Source organism: Pseudophryne corroboree, chromosome 2 (assembly GCF_028390025.1).
Source record: "Pseudophryne corroboree isolate aPseCor3 chromosome 2, aPseCor3.hap2, whole genome shotgun sequence".
Taxonomy (NCBI): domain Eukaryota; kingdom Metazoa; phylum Chordata; class Amphibia; order Anura; family Myobatrachidae; genus Pseudophryne; species Pseudophryne corroboree.
Genome location: NC_086445.1, coordinates 1,055,288,715 through 1,055,304,699, shown reverse-complemented (window position 1 = coordinate 1,055,304,699; position 15,985 = coordinate 1,055,288,715). Strand labels below are relative to the sequence as shown.

At 50.9% G+C, this 15,985-nt stretch overlaps 1 protein-coding gene across 4 annotated transcripts in view; it reads right to left on the bottom strand.

Annotated features, from left to right (window-relative positions):
• CBS (cystathionine beta-synthase) overlaps positions 1-15,985 on the bottom strand; it is a 224,249-nt gene that overhangs the window by 38,132 nt on the left and 170,132 nt on the right. For all 4 annotated transcript variants that reach the window (XM_063956910.1, XM_063956913.1, XM_063956911.1 and 1 more), the window contains exon 15: positions 6,610-6,694. In XM_063956910.1, the coding sequence (XP_063812980.1) occupies positions 6,610-6,694 (85 nt within the window). The remainder of the gene's footprint in view (positions 1-6,609; positions 6,695-15,985) is intronic.

Below are 15,985 nucleotides of genomic sequence, written 5' to 3'. Positions count from 1 at the left end.
CTTCCTGCGGTTAAATTGTGTTCCTTGAGCCACCATAGCAGAGAAACTCTTGCTATTGGTGACAACCTCACTCTGTGGTGAATCTGCAGATGCGAGCCCGACCACTGGGCAAGCACGTTCAGCTGAAATGGACGAGAGTGAAATCTCCCGAACTGAAGCGCCTCGAAAGCTGCCACCATTGTGCCTAACAGGCGAATGCACAAGTGTACCGACACTGTGCGTGGTTTGAGTACTAATTGTACTAGATGGCGTAGCATTTGTACTTTCTGTTGTGGTAGGTAAATCCTTTGATTGACCGTATCGAGAATCATACCTAGGAACTGAAGGCGTTGAGACGGAATCAGATGTGATTTCTTGAAATTGACAATCCAACCGTGGTGAACCAATACATTGTAAGTTAGCAGCGCATGTTGGGTAAGTATCTGTTGAGACGGAGCTTTGATGAGCAGATCGTCTAAATACGGAACTATCGTCACTCCCAGGGATCTGAGGTGAGCTATCATCACAGACATTACTTTGGTGAATACCCGAGGCGCTGATGACAGGCCAAACGGCAGAGCCTGAAACTGGTAATGGTTCTGGCGTATTGCAAATCGTAAGAATTTCTGATGAGGCTGCCAAATTGGAATGTGTAAGTACGCATCCTTGAGGTCTAGCGCAATCATAAATTCCTTGGTCTCTAACCCCGCAATCACCGACCGTAGAGACTCCATTTTGAATCTGTAGTAAGTTACGTACTGATTGAGGCCCTTTAAGTTCAATATTGGTCTGACTGAGCCATCCGGCTTCGGGACCACAAATAGACTTGAATAATAACCCTGACCCTGTTGGTGTACAGGGACCGGAATCAACACTGCCGAATCCAGTAAGGACTGAATGGCAATTTGCAAAACTGTCCTCTTGTCGTCCGACAGAGGCAAACCTGTCTTGAAAAACCGCAGAGGCGGAAGACAGTCGAACTCTATTTTGTAACCTTTTAACACTAAATTGCGAATCCAGCCCTCCGCGGACGTGTGGAACCACGCCCCATGGAACGTGTGAAGGCGTGCTCCCACAATTGGAGATCCGAGATGGGCTGGTAACCCGTCATGCCACTGGCTTGTCGGTAACCTTAGCGTCTTGGCGAGTTGTGTTGGTTTGACGGAAACCACGTCCTCGACCACGTCTAGCTGGCGTGGCGGATCCTCTGCCACGTCCTCGAAAGGGCTGAGGTCTAAAGGATTTGAACGAAGGTCCAGCGTACCTTCTTCTTGGCGCAGGTGGAGGCAATGGTAAGAACACAGACTTACCTCCCGTAGCCTCCTTAATCCATGCGTCCAATTCTGGACCAAACAACTTCTTGCCATCGTAAGGCAACGCCTCTATACTTCGTTTGACCTCTGCCTCCGCTTGATAAGTACGCAGGTAGAGTGCTCTTCGTGCCGTAACTAGCGAAGATGAAATACGAGAAGTGAGCTGACAGACGTCAGTAGACGCTGTACAGAGATACTCTACAGCCTCAATCATTTGATTCACCTGAATTATCAGGTTTTCGTCATGTAAAGCCGATTTGAGTTCTGTAAGCCATATTATGAGCGCCTTAGTGACCCAAATGCCAACCAATCCAGGTCTTAGCATCACACCTGCTGCTACATACATGGATTTAAGCATAGTTTCTATCTTACGATCTGACGGATCTTTAAGCGTAGTAGCTGATGGCACTGGTATGGTTAATTTCTTGGTAAGCTTTGACACTGAAGAATCAACTATTGGTGGATTCTCCCATGTACATGTTACCGAGTCTGGAAACGGATAACTAGACTTAAATCTGCGAGGTATAGAAAACCGTTTATCTGGATTCTGTCTGGATTCTACTAACATCTGATTTAGAGAATCCGACACAGGAAAACTTACTGGCGTCTTCCGTCGTTTAGTAAATATGACCTGATCATTGGTGAGAGGCTGCTCAGCTTCAGGAAACCTTAGCGACTGCCGTACCGCTCTGATGAGATCATCAATGCCGGAACTGTTAACATCCTCGCCGTCTGACTCCACTTCGCCCTCCTCCCCCTCATCGTGTTCCGTGAGGTCTGGGATGGAATCGTCAGACTGCAACATAGCAGACACTGGAAAATCATAAGACATATGAAAATTATCCCGTTTGCCCAAAATGGATTTGGACCCTACGCAAGGCTGAGACGCCTCCGGTAGTTCTGGCGGTCTCACCCTAGACTCAGCTCTTAGCGTTTCTCGCTCCAGACGAGCAGCGGTCATTTCTGTCTGAAATTTCTCCAGTACATTTACTAACATACCCCACGGAGGGTCCGGTGATGAAATTGGTTGCAAAACCGGAGCAGAAATGGTATTCTGAACGGAATCCACAAAACATACGTTACATGTGGTAGATCCATCCGGTAACACACTGCCACATACTTTGCAAATATGCTTTTTAGTTTTTGCTGGTGTCTTACTCATTATGGCGACAGACAATACAATACACAAAACACAGACACCTGCACGGCTCAGTAAAATAGCAATAAGGTGGCTCTGTATATATATATCTGGCCCAGTGCAATACACGTGGCCAGTACTATGAAATTTGATCCCAAATTCCCACGAACACCCCTGCGCCTCCGGTGGAGAAGAGATGTAGGACAGGAACGTTCTGGAATCACAGAGGAAGACACAGGAAGCTGTTAAAAATGGCTGCCCTGCTCTACTTATACATATAATCACAGTGCTGCATTCACTGATTATACTGTAATAATCCCTCTGCTGCTGCAGTATTTCACTGATATGTCCCCCCTGTAATGGCTGTTTATCTTATTACAGCGGCAGCGCAGCGTGTGGGCCCCCAGCGGGTATCGTAGAGCGCTATGTGCCTCGTGTGTCCCAGCGGTGGGCTCCTATATATAGCGTGTCAGCTACCCAGGTAGCGCTGCTGTTCCGAGGTGCCTGGCCGGAGGCTGTGGCCTAACGGGCGGGTACCTGAGCGGGGAGAGCCGCGGCGCCTGCACGGAGGTCTGTGCCGACCGTGCGGGCGCCTGCGTGGGGAGAGCCGCTGCGCCTGCACGGAGGTCTGTGCCGAACGTGCGGGCGTCTGAGTGGGGAGAGCCGCGGCGCCTGCACGGAGGTCCGTGCCGAACGTGCGGGCGTCTGAGTGGAGAGAGCCGCGTGCCTGCACGGAGGTCCGTGCCGAACGTGCGGGCGTCTGAGTGGAGAGAGCCGCGTGCCTGCACGGAGGTTCTGAGCGGGCCGGAATGGGCGGGCGCCTGAGCGGGAAGATGCCGGAGGCTGAGAGGGGAGAGCCGCTCTGCCACTTGCCGTCACCCAGCACTATGTCCCCATACGTCGGGGCGGCAGCGGGAGCTGACCGCCCCGTTTCACATACCTCACTCCTGCAGACGTGCGGAGGCTCCGACGGGGCTTTTCAGTAAGCGCCGGCCAGCCAGTGCAGGAGGATGTGAGGGCTGTGAGGGAGCTCTTTCAGAGAGGCCCGACACGCCCGTGCTGCAATCAGCAGCTGCACTATCCCTGACCCTGCCTTTTGGAAGGGGGACAGGGATGTGTCAAACAGTAGAAAAAATAAAAATAAAAATGAAAAATAAAACTTTCTTCTGACTTCAGCTAAGCATGTGTTGCCACGTGCAGCACAGAAAAAACACTGAGTAAGTGCTCGGGGATATGGAGGGGTGGAGTGTTACTAAATTTAAATATTCAGTGCTGTGTTCCTACGGAAGCCCGTCCATATCCCCAAGAGTACTCCAGTGACCCCTAGTGGATGAAAAAGAAAGAGGAGATACAGAGGAAGAGCAGACGGAGGGAGATGACACAGAGGAGATACAGAGGAAGAGCAGACGGAGGGAGATGACACAGAGGAGATATAGAGGAAGAGGAGGTGGAGGCAGACGACAGAGGAGATACAGAGGAAGAGGAGGTGGAGGGAGACGACACAGAGGAGATACAGAGGAAGAGGAGACGGAGGGAGACGACACAGAGGAGATATAGAGGAAGAGGAGACAGAGGGAGATGACACAGAGGAGACACAGAGGAAGAGGAGACGGAGGGAGATGACACAGAGGAGATACAGAGGAAGAGGAGGCGGAGGGAGACGACACAGAGGAGATATAGAGGAAGAGGAGACGGAGGGAGACGACACAGAGGAGATATAGAGGAAGAGGAGACGGAGGGAGACGACACAGAGGAGATACAGAGGAAGAGGAGACGGAGGGAGATGACACAGAGGAGATATAGAGGAAGAGGAGGTGGAGGGAGACGACAGAGGAGATACAGAGGAAGAGGAGGTGGAGGGAGACGACACAGAGGAGATACAGAGGAAGAGGAGACGGAGGGAGACGACAGAGAAGATACAGAGGAAGAGGAGACGGAGGGAGACGACACAGAGAAGATACAGAGGAAGAGGAGACGGAGGGAGAGGACACAGAGGAGATATAGAGGAAGAGGAGGTGGAGGGAGAGGACACAGAGGAGATACAGAGGAAGAGGAGACGGAGGGAGACGACACAGAGGAGATATAGAGGAAGAGGAGGTGGAGGAGATGACACATAGGAGATACAGAGGAAGAGGAGATACAGAGGAAGAGGAGACGGAGGGAGATGACACAGAGGAGATACAGAGGAAGAGGAGATACAGAGGAAGAGGAGACGGAGGGAGATGACACAGAGGAGATACAGAGGAAGAGGAGACGGAGGGAGACGACAGAGGAGATACAGAGGAAGAGGAGACGGAGGGAGACGACACAGGGGAAGAGGAGACGGAGGGAAACGACACAGAGAAGATACAGATGAAGAGGAGACGGAGGGAGACGACACAGAGAAGATACAGAGGAAGAGGAGACGGAGGGAGACGACACAGAGAAGATACAGAGGAAGAGGAGACGGAGGGAGACGACACAGAGAAGATACAGAGGAAGAGGAGATACAGAGGAAGAGGAGACGGAGGGAGATGACACAGAGGAGATACAGAGGAAGAGGAGATGGAGGGAGACGACACAGAGGAGATACAGAGGAAGAGAACGTGGAGGGAGATGACACAGAGGAGATATAGAGGAAGAGGAGGTGGAGGAGATGACACATAGGAGATACAGAGGAAGAGGAGATGGAGGGAGATGACACAGAGGAGATACAGAGGAAGAGGAGACGGAGGGAGATGACACAGAGGAGATACAGAGGAAGAGGAGACGGAGGGAGACGACACAGAGGAGATACAGAGGAAGAGGAGACGGAGGGAGACGACACAGAGGAGATACAGAGGAAGAGGAGACGGAGGGAGACGACACAGAGGAGATATAGAGGAAGAGGAGATGGAGGGAGATGACACAGAGGAGATACAGAGGAAGAGGAGATGGAGGGAGACGACACAGAGGAGATACTGAGGAAGAGGAGATGGAGGGAGACGACACAGAGGAGATATAGAGGAAGAGGAGATGGAGGGAGATGACAGAGGAGATACAGAGGAAGAGGAGACGGAGGGAGACGACACAGAGGAGACACAGAGGAAGAGGAGACGGAGGGAGATGACAGAGGAGATATAGAGGAAGAGGAGATGGAGGGAGACGACACAGAGGAGATATAGAGGAAGAGGAGACGGAGGGAGACGACACAGAGGAGATATAGAGGAAGAGGAGGTGGAGGAGATGACACAGAGGAGATACAGAGGAAGAGGAGACGGAGGGAGACGACACAGAGGAGATACAGAGGAAGAGGAGATGGAGGGAGACGACACAGAGGAGATATAGAGGAAGAGGAGACGGAGGGAGACGACACAGAGGAGATATAGAGGAAGAGGAGGTGGAGGAGATGACACAGAGGAGATACAGAGGAAGAGGAGACGGAGGGAGACGACACAGAGGAGATATAGAGGAAGAGGAGGTGGAGGGAGAGGACACAGAGGAGATATAGAGGAAGAGGAGGTGGAGGGAGAGGACACAGAGGAGATATAGAGGAAGAGGAGGTGGAGGGAGAGGACACAGAGGAGATATAGAGGAAGAGGAGGTGGAGGGAGAGGACACAGAGGAGATATAGAGGAAGAGGAGGTGGAGGGAGAGGACACAGAGGAGATATAGAGGAAGAGGAGGTGGAGGGAGAGGACACAGAGGAGATATAGAGGAAGAGGAGGTGGAGGGAGAGGACACAGAGGAGATACAGAGGAATAGGAAATGGAGGGAGACGACATAGAGGAGATATAGAGGAAGAGGAGGTGGAGGGAGAGGACACAGAGGAGATATAGAGGAAGAGGAGGTGGAGGGAGACGACACAGAGGAGATACAGAGGAAGAGGAGATGGAGGAGATGACACATAGGAGATACAGAGGAAGAGGAGATGGAGGGAGACGACACAGAGGAGATATAGAGGAAGAGGAGACGGAGGGAGACGACACAGAGGAGATATAGAGGAAGAGGAGACGGAGGGAGACGACACAGAGGAGATACAGAGGAAGAGGAGATGGAGGGAGACGACACAGAGGAGATATAGAGGAAGAGGAGACGGAGGGAGACGACACAGAGGAGATATAGAGGAAGAGGAGACGGAGGGAGACGACACAGGGGAAGGTGACAGGTAGAGAGATGGATTGCTATAACTGAAGACTGGATATACAGACAGATACTTACACTGAATCTGCTCATGCACCACAAGCGCAAAATGATCAGTCTCCAGGATACGAGAGAGTTTTCCCAGATTATCCATGAGATGCACCTAAAATAATTTATATTCTGCTTTATTTGGTGCCAGGAAACATTAGGAACACAAATTGTACAGGCACCGTGGTAGGGGATCACTGTACTATGGAGATATATATATATATATATACACACACACACACACACACACATATATATGTTTAGGGATGTATTCTTTGTATAAAAATATTTACTATGTCATGTAAAGTATAATCCTAACGGAATAACGCCATGCATTGGATGAAGCTACGGGTGTAATAAAATATGCTCGGTTTCTGGTCACTGGAAACAATGAAGTACACAGAACAAACCACGAGTACTAGGCCCTCCTACCATAGACCATCATATCAATACTTCCCCTGCCGCCAGTGTATAGGAGAGTAATAGGTGCGTAGGATAAGACCCCTCTCCCCGCCCATTATCCCGGGATTACATTACACGCACCTGTGTGTATAGGAGAGTAATAGGTGCGTAGGATAAGACCCCTCTCCCCGCCCATTATCCCGGGATTACATTCCACGCACCTGTGTGTATAGGAGAGTAATAGGTGCGTAGGATAAGATCCCTCTCCCCGCCCATTATCCCGGGATTACATTCCACGCTCCTGTGTGTATAGGAGAGTAATAGGTGCGTAGGATAAGATCCCTCTCCCCACCCATTATCCCGGGATTACATTCCACACACCTGTGTGTATAGGAGAGTAATAGGTGCGTAGGATAAGACCCCTCTCCCCGCCCATTATCCCGGGATTACATTCCACACACCTGTGTGTATAGGAGAGTAATAGGTGCGTAGGATAAGACCCCTCTCCCCGCCCATTATCCCGGGATTACATTACATGCACCTGTGTGTATAGGAGAGTAATAGGTGCGTAGGATAAGACCCCTCTCCCCGCCCATTATCCCGGGATTACATTACATGCACCTGTGTGTATGGGAGAGTAATAGGTGCGTAGGATAAGACCCCTCTCCCCGCCCATTATCCCGGGATTACATTCCACGCAACTGTGTGTATAGGAGAGTAATAGGTGCGTAGGATAAGATCCCTCTCCCCGCCCATTATCCCGGGATTACATTCCACACACCTGTGTGTATAGGAGAGTAATAGGTGCGTAGGATAAGACCCCTCTCCCCGCCCATTATCCCGGGATTACATTACATGCACCTGTGTGTATAGGAGAGTAATAGGTGCGTAGGATAAGACCCCTCTCCCCGCCCATTATCCCGGGATTACATTACACGCACCTGTGTGTATAGGAGAGTAATAGGTGCGTAGGATAAGATCCCTCTCCCCGCCCATTATCCCGGGATTACATTACACGTACCTGTGTGTATAGGAGAGTAATAGGTGCGTAGGATAGGATCCCTCTCCCCGCCCATTATCCCGGGATTACATTCCACGCTCCTGTGTGTATAGGAGAGTAATAGGTGCGTAGGATAAGATCCCTCTCCCCACCCATTATCCCGGGATTACATTCCACACACCTGTGTGTATAGGAGAGTAATAGGTGCGTAGGATAAGACCCCTCTCCCCACCCATTATCCCGGGATTACATTACACGCACCTGTGTGTATAGGAGAGTAATAGGTGCGTAGGATAAGATCCCTCTCCCCGCCCATTATCCCGGGATTACATTACACGTACCTGTGTGTATAGGAGAGTAATAGGTGCGTAGGATAAGATCCCTCTCCCCGCCTATTATCCCGGGATTACATTCCACGCACCTGTGTGTATAGGAGAGTAATAGGTGCGTAGGAAAGGATCCCTCTCCCCGCCCATTATCCCGGGATTACATTCCACGCACCTGTGTGTATAGGAGAGTAATAGGTGCGTAGGATAAGATCCCTCTTCCCGCCCATTATCCCGGGATTACATTCCACGCACCTGTGTGTATAGGAGAGTAATAGGTGCGTAGGATAGGATCCCTCTCCCCGCCCATTATCCCGGGATTACATTCCACGCACCTGTGTGTATAGGAGAGTAATAGGTGCGTAGGATAAGATCCCTCTCCCCGCCCATTATCCCGGGATTACATTCCACACACCTGTGTTTATAGGAGAGTAATAGGTGCGTAGGATAGGATCCCTCTCCCCGCCCATTATCCCGGGATTACATTCCACGCTCCTGTGTGTATAGGAGAGTAATAGGTGCGTAGGATAAGACCCCTCTCCCCGCCCATTATCCCGGGATTACATTCCACGCTCCTGTGTGTATAGGAGAGTAATAGGTGCGTAGGATAAGATCCCTCTCCCCGCCCATTATCCCGGGATTACATTCCACGCACCTGTGTGTATAGGAGAGTAATAGGTGCGTAGGATAAGACCCCTCTCCCCGCCCATTATCCCGGGATTACATTCCACGCTCCTGTGTGTATAGGAGAGTGCGTAGGATAAGATCCCTCTCCCCGCCCATTATCCCGGGATTACATTCCACGCACCTGTGTGTATAGGAGAGTAATAGGTGCGTAGGATAAGATCCCTCTCCCCGCCCATTATCCCGGGATTACATTCCACGCACCTGTGTTTATAGGAGAGTAATAGGTGCGTAGGATAAGACCCCTCTCCCCGCCCATTATCCCGGGATTACATTCCACGCACCTGTGTGTATAGGAGAGTAATAGGTGCATAGGATAAAATCCCTCTCCCCGCCCATTATCCCAGGATTACATTCCACGCACCTGTGTGTATAGGAGAGTAAATAAGATTTTACTCACCGTTAAATCTATTTCTCGTAGTCCGTAGTGGATGCTGGGAACTCCGTAAGGACCATTGGGAATAGCGGCTCCGCAGGAGACTGGGCACAACTAAAGAAAGCTTTAGGACTACCTTTTGTGCACTGGCTCCTCCCCCTATGACCCTCCTCCAGACCTCAGTTAGGATACTGTGCCCGGAAGAGCTGACACAATAAGGAAGGATTTTGAATCCCGGGTAAGACTCATACCAGCCACACCAATCACACCGTATAACTCGTGATACTAAACCCAGTTAACAGTATGAAATATAACTGAGCCTCTCAACAGATGGCTCAACAATAACCCTTTAGTTAGGCAATAACTATATACAAGTATTGCAGACAATCCGCACTTGGGATGGGCGCCCAGCATCCACTACGGACTACGAGAAATAGATTTACCGGTGAGTAAAATCTTATTTTCTCTGACGTCCTAGTGGATGCTGGGAACTCCGTAAGGACCATGGGGATTATACCAAAGCTCCCAAACGGGCGGGAGAGTGCGGATGACTCTGCAGCACCGAATGAGCAAACTCAAGGTCCTCCTCAGCCAGGGTATCAAACTTGTATACTTTTGCAAAAATGTTTGAACCCGACCAAGTAACAGCTCGGCAAAGTTGTAAAGCCGAGACCCCTCGGGCAGCCGCCCAAGAAGAGCCCACTTTCCTCGTGGAATGGGCTTTTACAGATTTAGGGTGCGGCAGTCCAGCCGCAGAATGTGCAAGTTGAATCGTGCTACAGATCCAGCGAGCAATAGTCTGCTTTGAAGCAGGTGCACCCAACTTGTTGGGCGCATACAGGATAAATAGCGAGTCAGTTTTCCTGACTCCAGCCGTCCTGGAAATATATATTTTCCAGGCCCTGACTACGTCCAGTAACTTGGAGTCCTCCAAGTCCCACGTAGCCGCAGGCACCACAATACAAGGCAAACAGCATGACCACTTTCCACGTGAGGTATTTTAGCTCTACGGATTTAAGTGACTCCACCCAATGCGGCTTCAGGAAATCCAACACCACGTTGAGATCCCACGGTGCCACTAGAGGCACAAACGGTGGCTGAATATGCAGCACTCCCTTAACCAAAGTCTCAACTTCAGGCAGGGAAGCCAGTTCTTTTTGGAAGAAAATGTACAGAGCCGAAATCTGGACCTTAACGTAACCCAATTTTAGGCCCATAGTCACTCCTGACTGTAGGAAGTGCAGAAATCGACCCAGTTGAATTTCCTCCGTTGGGGCCTTCCTGGCCTCACACTAAGCAACATATTTTTGCCATATGAGGTGATAATATTTTGCGATCACATCTTTCCTAGCCTTAATCAGCGTAGGAATGACATCCTCCAGAATACCCTTTTCCTTTAGGATCCGGTGTTCAACCGCCATGCCGTCCAACACAGCCGTGGTAAGTCTTGGAACAGGCAGGGCCCCTGCTGTAGCAGGTCCTGTCTGAGCGGCAGAGGCCATGGGTCCTCTGAGATCATTTCTTGAAGTTCCGGGTACCAAGCTCTTCTTGGCCAATCCGGAACCACGAGTATAGTTCTTACTCCTCTCCTTCTTAGTATTCTCAATACCCTGGGTATGAGAGGCAAAGGAAGGAACACATACACCGACTGGTACACCCACGGTGTTACCAGAGCGTCTACAGCTATCGCCTGAAGGTCCCTTGACCTGGCGCAATATTTTTTTAGCTTTTTGTTGAGGCGGGACGCCATCATGTCCACCTGTGGCCTTTCCCAATGGTGTACAATCATTTTGAAGACTTCTGGATGAAGTCCCCACTCTCCCGGGTGGAGGTCGTTCCTGCTGAGAAAGTCTGCTTCCCAGTTGTCCACTCCGGGAATGAACACTGCTGACAGTGCTAATACATGATTTTCCGCCCATCGGAAAATCCTTGTGGCTTCTGCCATCACCATCCTGCTTCTTGTGCCGCCCTGCTGGTTTACATGGGCGACCGCCGTGATGTTGTCTGACTGGATCAGCACCGGCTGGTGTTGAAGCAGGGGTCTAGCCTGACTTAGGGCATTGTGAATGGCCCTTAGTCCCAGAATATTTATGTGTAGGGAAGTCTCCTGACTTGACCATAGTCCTTGGAAGTTTCTTCCCTGTGTGACTGCCCCCCCAGCCTCGAAGGCTGGCATCTGTGGTCACCAGGACCCAGTCCTGTATGCCGAATCTGCGGCCCTCTAGAAGATGAGCACTCTGCAGCCACCACAACAGCGACACCCTGGCCCATGGAGACAGGGTTATCAGCCGATGCATCTGAAGATGCGACCCGGACCACTTGTCCAACAGATCCCACTGGAAGATCCTTGCATGGAACCTACCCAATGGAATTTCTTCGTAAGAAGTTACCATCTTTCCCAGGACTCGCGTGCATTGATGCACCGACACCTGTATTTGTATTAGGAGGTCTCTGACTAGAGATGACAACTCCTTGGCCTTCTCCTCCGGGAGAAACCCTTTTTCCTGTTCTGTGTCCAGAACCATACCCAGGAACAGTAGACGCGTCGTAGGAACCAGCTGCGACTTTGGACTATTCAGAATCCAGCCGTGCTATTGTAGCACTTCCAGAGATAGTGCTACTCCGACGAACAACTGCTCCCTGGACCTCGCCTTTATAAGGAGATCGTCCAAGTACGGGATAAGTATAACTCCCTTTTTTTGAAGGAGTAACATCATTTCGGCCATTACCTTGGTAAATACCCTCGGTGCCTGGGACAGACCAACGGCAACGTCTGGAATTGGTAATGACAGTCCTGTACCACAATTTTGAGGTACTCCTGGTGAGGAGGGTAAATGGGGACATGCAGGTAAGCATCCTTGATGTCCAGTGATACCATGTAATCCCCTTCGTCCAGGCTTGCAATAACCGCCCTGAGCGATTCCATTTTGAACTTGAACCTTCGTATATAAGTGTTCAAGGATTTCAATTTTAGAATGGGTCTCACCGAACCGTCTGGTTTCGGTACCACAAACATTGTGGAATAGTAACCCCGGCCTTGTTGAAGGAGGGGTACCGTGATTATCACCTGCTGGAAGTACAGCTTGTGAATTGCCGCCAGTACTACCTCTCCACGAGGGCAGCAAGCAAGGCTGATTTGAGGTAACGGCGAGGGGGAGTCGCCCCGAAACTCCAGCTTGTATCCCTGTGATACTACTTGCAGAACCCAGGGATCCACCTGTGAGCGAGCCCACTGGTCGCTGAAGTTCCCGAGACGCACCCCCACCGCACCTGGCTCCACCTGTGGAGCCCCAGCGTCATGCGGTGGACTCAGAGGAAGCGGGGAAAGATTTTTGATCCTGGGAACTGGCTGTCTGGTGCAGCTTTTTCCCTCTTCCCTTGTCTCTGTGCAGAAAGGAAGCGCCTTTAACCCGCTTGCTGTTCTGAAGCCGAAAGGACTGTACCTTATAATACGGTGCTTTCTTAGGCTGTGAGGAAAACTTGAGGTAAATTCCCCCCCCCCCCCCCCAGCTGTTGCTGTGGATACGAGGTCCCAGAGACCATCCCCAAACAATACCTCACCCTTAAAAGGCAGAATCTTCATGTGCCTTCTAAAGTCAGCATCGCCTGTCCACTGCCGGGTCCCTAATACCCTCCTGGCAGAATGGACATTGCAATAATTCTGGATGCCAGCCGGCAAATATCCCTCTGTGCATCCCTCATATATAAGACGACATCTTTAATATGCTCTATAGTTAGCAAATAGTATCCCTGTCCTGACAGGGTAATAGACCACGCTGCAGCAGCACTATCCATGCTGAGGCAATTGTAGGTCTCAGTATAGTACCTGAGTGTGTATATACAGACTTCAGGATAGCCTCCTGCTTTTTATCAGCAGGCTCCTTCAAAGTGGCCGTATTCTAAGACGGCAGTGCCACCTTTTTTGACAAACGTGTGAGCGACTTATCCACACTAGGGGATATCTCCCAACGTGACCTATCCTCTGGCGGGAAAGGGTACGCCATCAGTAACTTTTTAGAAATTACTAGTTTCTTATCGGGGGAACCCACGCTTCTTCACACTTCATTCACTCATCTGATGGGGGAACAAAACACTGCCTGCTTTTTCTCCCCAAACATAAAACCCCTTTTTTTTGGTACCTGGGTTAATGTCAGAAATGTGTAACAAATTTTTTATTGCCGAGATCATGCAACGGATGTGCCTAGTGTATTGTGTATATGTCTCAACCTCGTCGACACTGGAGTCAGACTCCGTGTCGACATCTGTGTCTGCCATCTGAGGTAGCGGGCGTTTTTGAGCCCCTGATGGCCTTTGAGACGCCTGGGCAGGCGCGGGCTGAGAAGAAGCCGGCTGTCCCACAGCTGTTACGTCAGCCAGCCTTTTATGTAAGGAGTTGACACTGTCGGTTAATACCTTTCACCTATCCATCCACTCTGGTGTCGGCCCCACAGGGGGCGACATCACATTTATCGGCATCTGCTCCGCCTCCACGTAACCTTCCTCATCCAACATGTCGACACAGCCGTACCGACACACCGCACACACACAGGGAATGCCCTGACTGAGGACCGGACCCCACAAAGTCCTTTGGGGAGACAGAGAGAGAGTATGCCAGCACACACCAAAGCGCTATATAATACAGGGATTCACACTACCCACAGTGATTTTTCCCTTATAGCTGCTATAATACACAAATTTGCGCCTAAATTTAGTGCCCCCCCCTCTCTTTTTAACCCTTTGAGCCTGAAAACTACAGGGGAGAGCCTGGGGAGCTGTCTTCCAGCGGAGCTGTGAAGAGAAAATGGCGCCAGTGTGCTGAGGGAGATAGCCCCGCCCCTTTTTCGGCGGACTTTCTCCCGCTTGTTATGGATCTCTGGCAGGGGTATTTTTCACATATATAGCCTCTAGGACTATATATTGTGATTAACTTGCCAGCCAAGGTGTTAATATTGCTGCTCAGGGCGCCCGCCCCCCCCCCCCCCCCCCCCCAGCGCCCTGCACCCATCAGTGACCGCAGTGTGAAGTGTACATGAGGAGCAATGGCGCACAGCTGCAGTGCTGTGCGCTACCTTGTTGAAGACCGAAGTCTTCTGCCGCCGATTTTCAGGACCATCTTCGTGCTTCTGGCTCTGTAAGGGGGACGGCGGCGCGGCTCCGGGACCGAACGATCGAGGTCGGGTCCTGTGTTCGATCCCTCTGGAGCTAATGGTGTCCAGTAGCCTAAGAAGCCCAAGCTACCTCCAGTCAGGTAGGTTCGCTTCTTCTCCCCTTAGTCCCTCGTTGCAGTGAGTCTGTTGCCAGCAGATCTCACTGAAAATAAAAAACCTAAAATATACTTTCTTTTCTAGGAGCTCAGGAGAGCCCCTAGTGTGCATCCAGCTCAGCCGGGCACAAGATTCTAACGGAGGTCTGGAGGAGGGTCATAGGGGGAGGAGCCAGTGCACACCAGGTAGTCCTAAAGCTTTCTTTAGTTGTGCCCAGTCTCCTGCGGAGCCGCTATTCCCCATTGTCCTTACGGAGTTCCCAGCATCCACTAGGACGTCAGAGAAATAGGTGCGTAGGATAAGAGCCCTCTCCCCACCCATTATCCCGGGATTACGTTCCACGCACCTGTGTGTATAGAAGAGTAATAGGTGCGTAGGATAAGATCCCTCTCCCCGCCCATTATCCCGGGATTACATTCCACGCACCTGTGTGTATAGGAGAGTAATAGGTGCGTAGGATAAGATCCCTCTCCCCGCCCATTATCCCGGGATTACGTTCCACGCACCTGTGTGTATAGAAGAGTAATAGGTGCGTAGGATAAGATCCCTCTCCCCGCCCATTATCCCGGGATAACGTTCCACGCACCTGTGTGTATAGGAGAGTAATAGGTGCGTAGGATAAAACCCCTCTCCCCGCCCATTATCCCGGGATTACATTCCACGCACCTGTGTGTATAGGAGAGTAATAGGTGCGTAGGATAAGACCCCTCTCCCCACCCATTATCCCAGGATTACTTTCCACGCTCCTGTGTGTATAGGAGAGTAATAGGTGCGTAGGATAAGACCCCTCTCCCCGCCCATTATCCCGGGATTACATTCCACGCACCTGTGTGTATAGGAGAGTAATAGGTGCGTAGGATAAGATCCCTCTTCCCGCCCATTATCCCGGGATTACATTCCACGCACCTGTGTGTATAGGAGAGTAATAGGTGCGTAGGATAGGATCCCTCTCCACACCCATTATCCCGGGATTACATTACACGCACCTGTGTGTATAGGAGAGTAATAGGTGCGTAGGATAAAATCCCTCTCCCCGCCCATTATCCCGGGATTACATTCCACGCTCCTGTGTGTATAGGAGAGTAATAGGTGCGTAGGATAGGATCCCTCTCCCCGCCCATTATCCCGGAATTACATTCCACGCACCTGTGTGTATAGGAGAGTAATAGGTGCGTAGGATAAGAGCCCTCTCCCCGCCCATTATCCCGGGATTACATTCCACGCTCCTGTGTGTATAGGAGAGTAATAGGTGCGTAGGATAAGATCCCTCTCCCCGCCCATTATCCCGGGATTACATTCCACGCACCTGTGTGTATAGGAGAGTAATAGGTGCGTAGGATAAGACCCCTCTCCC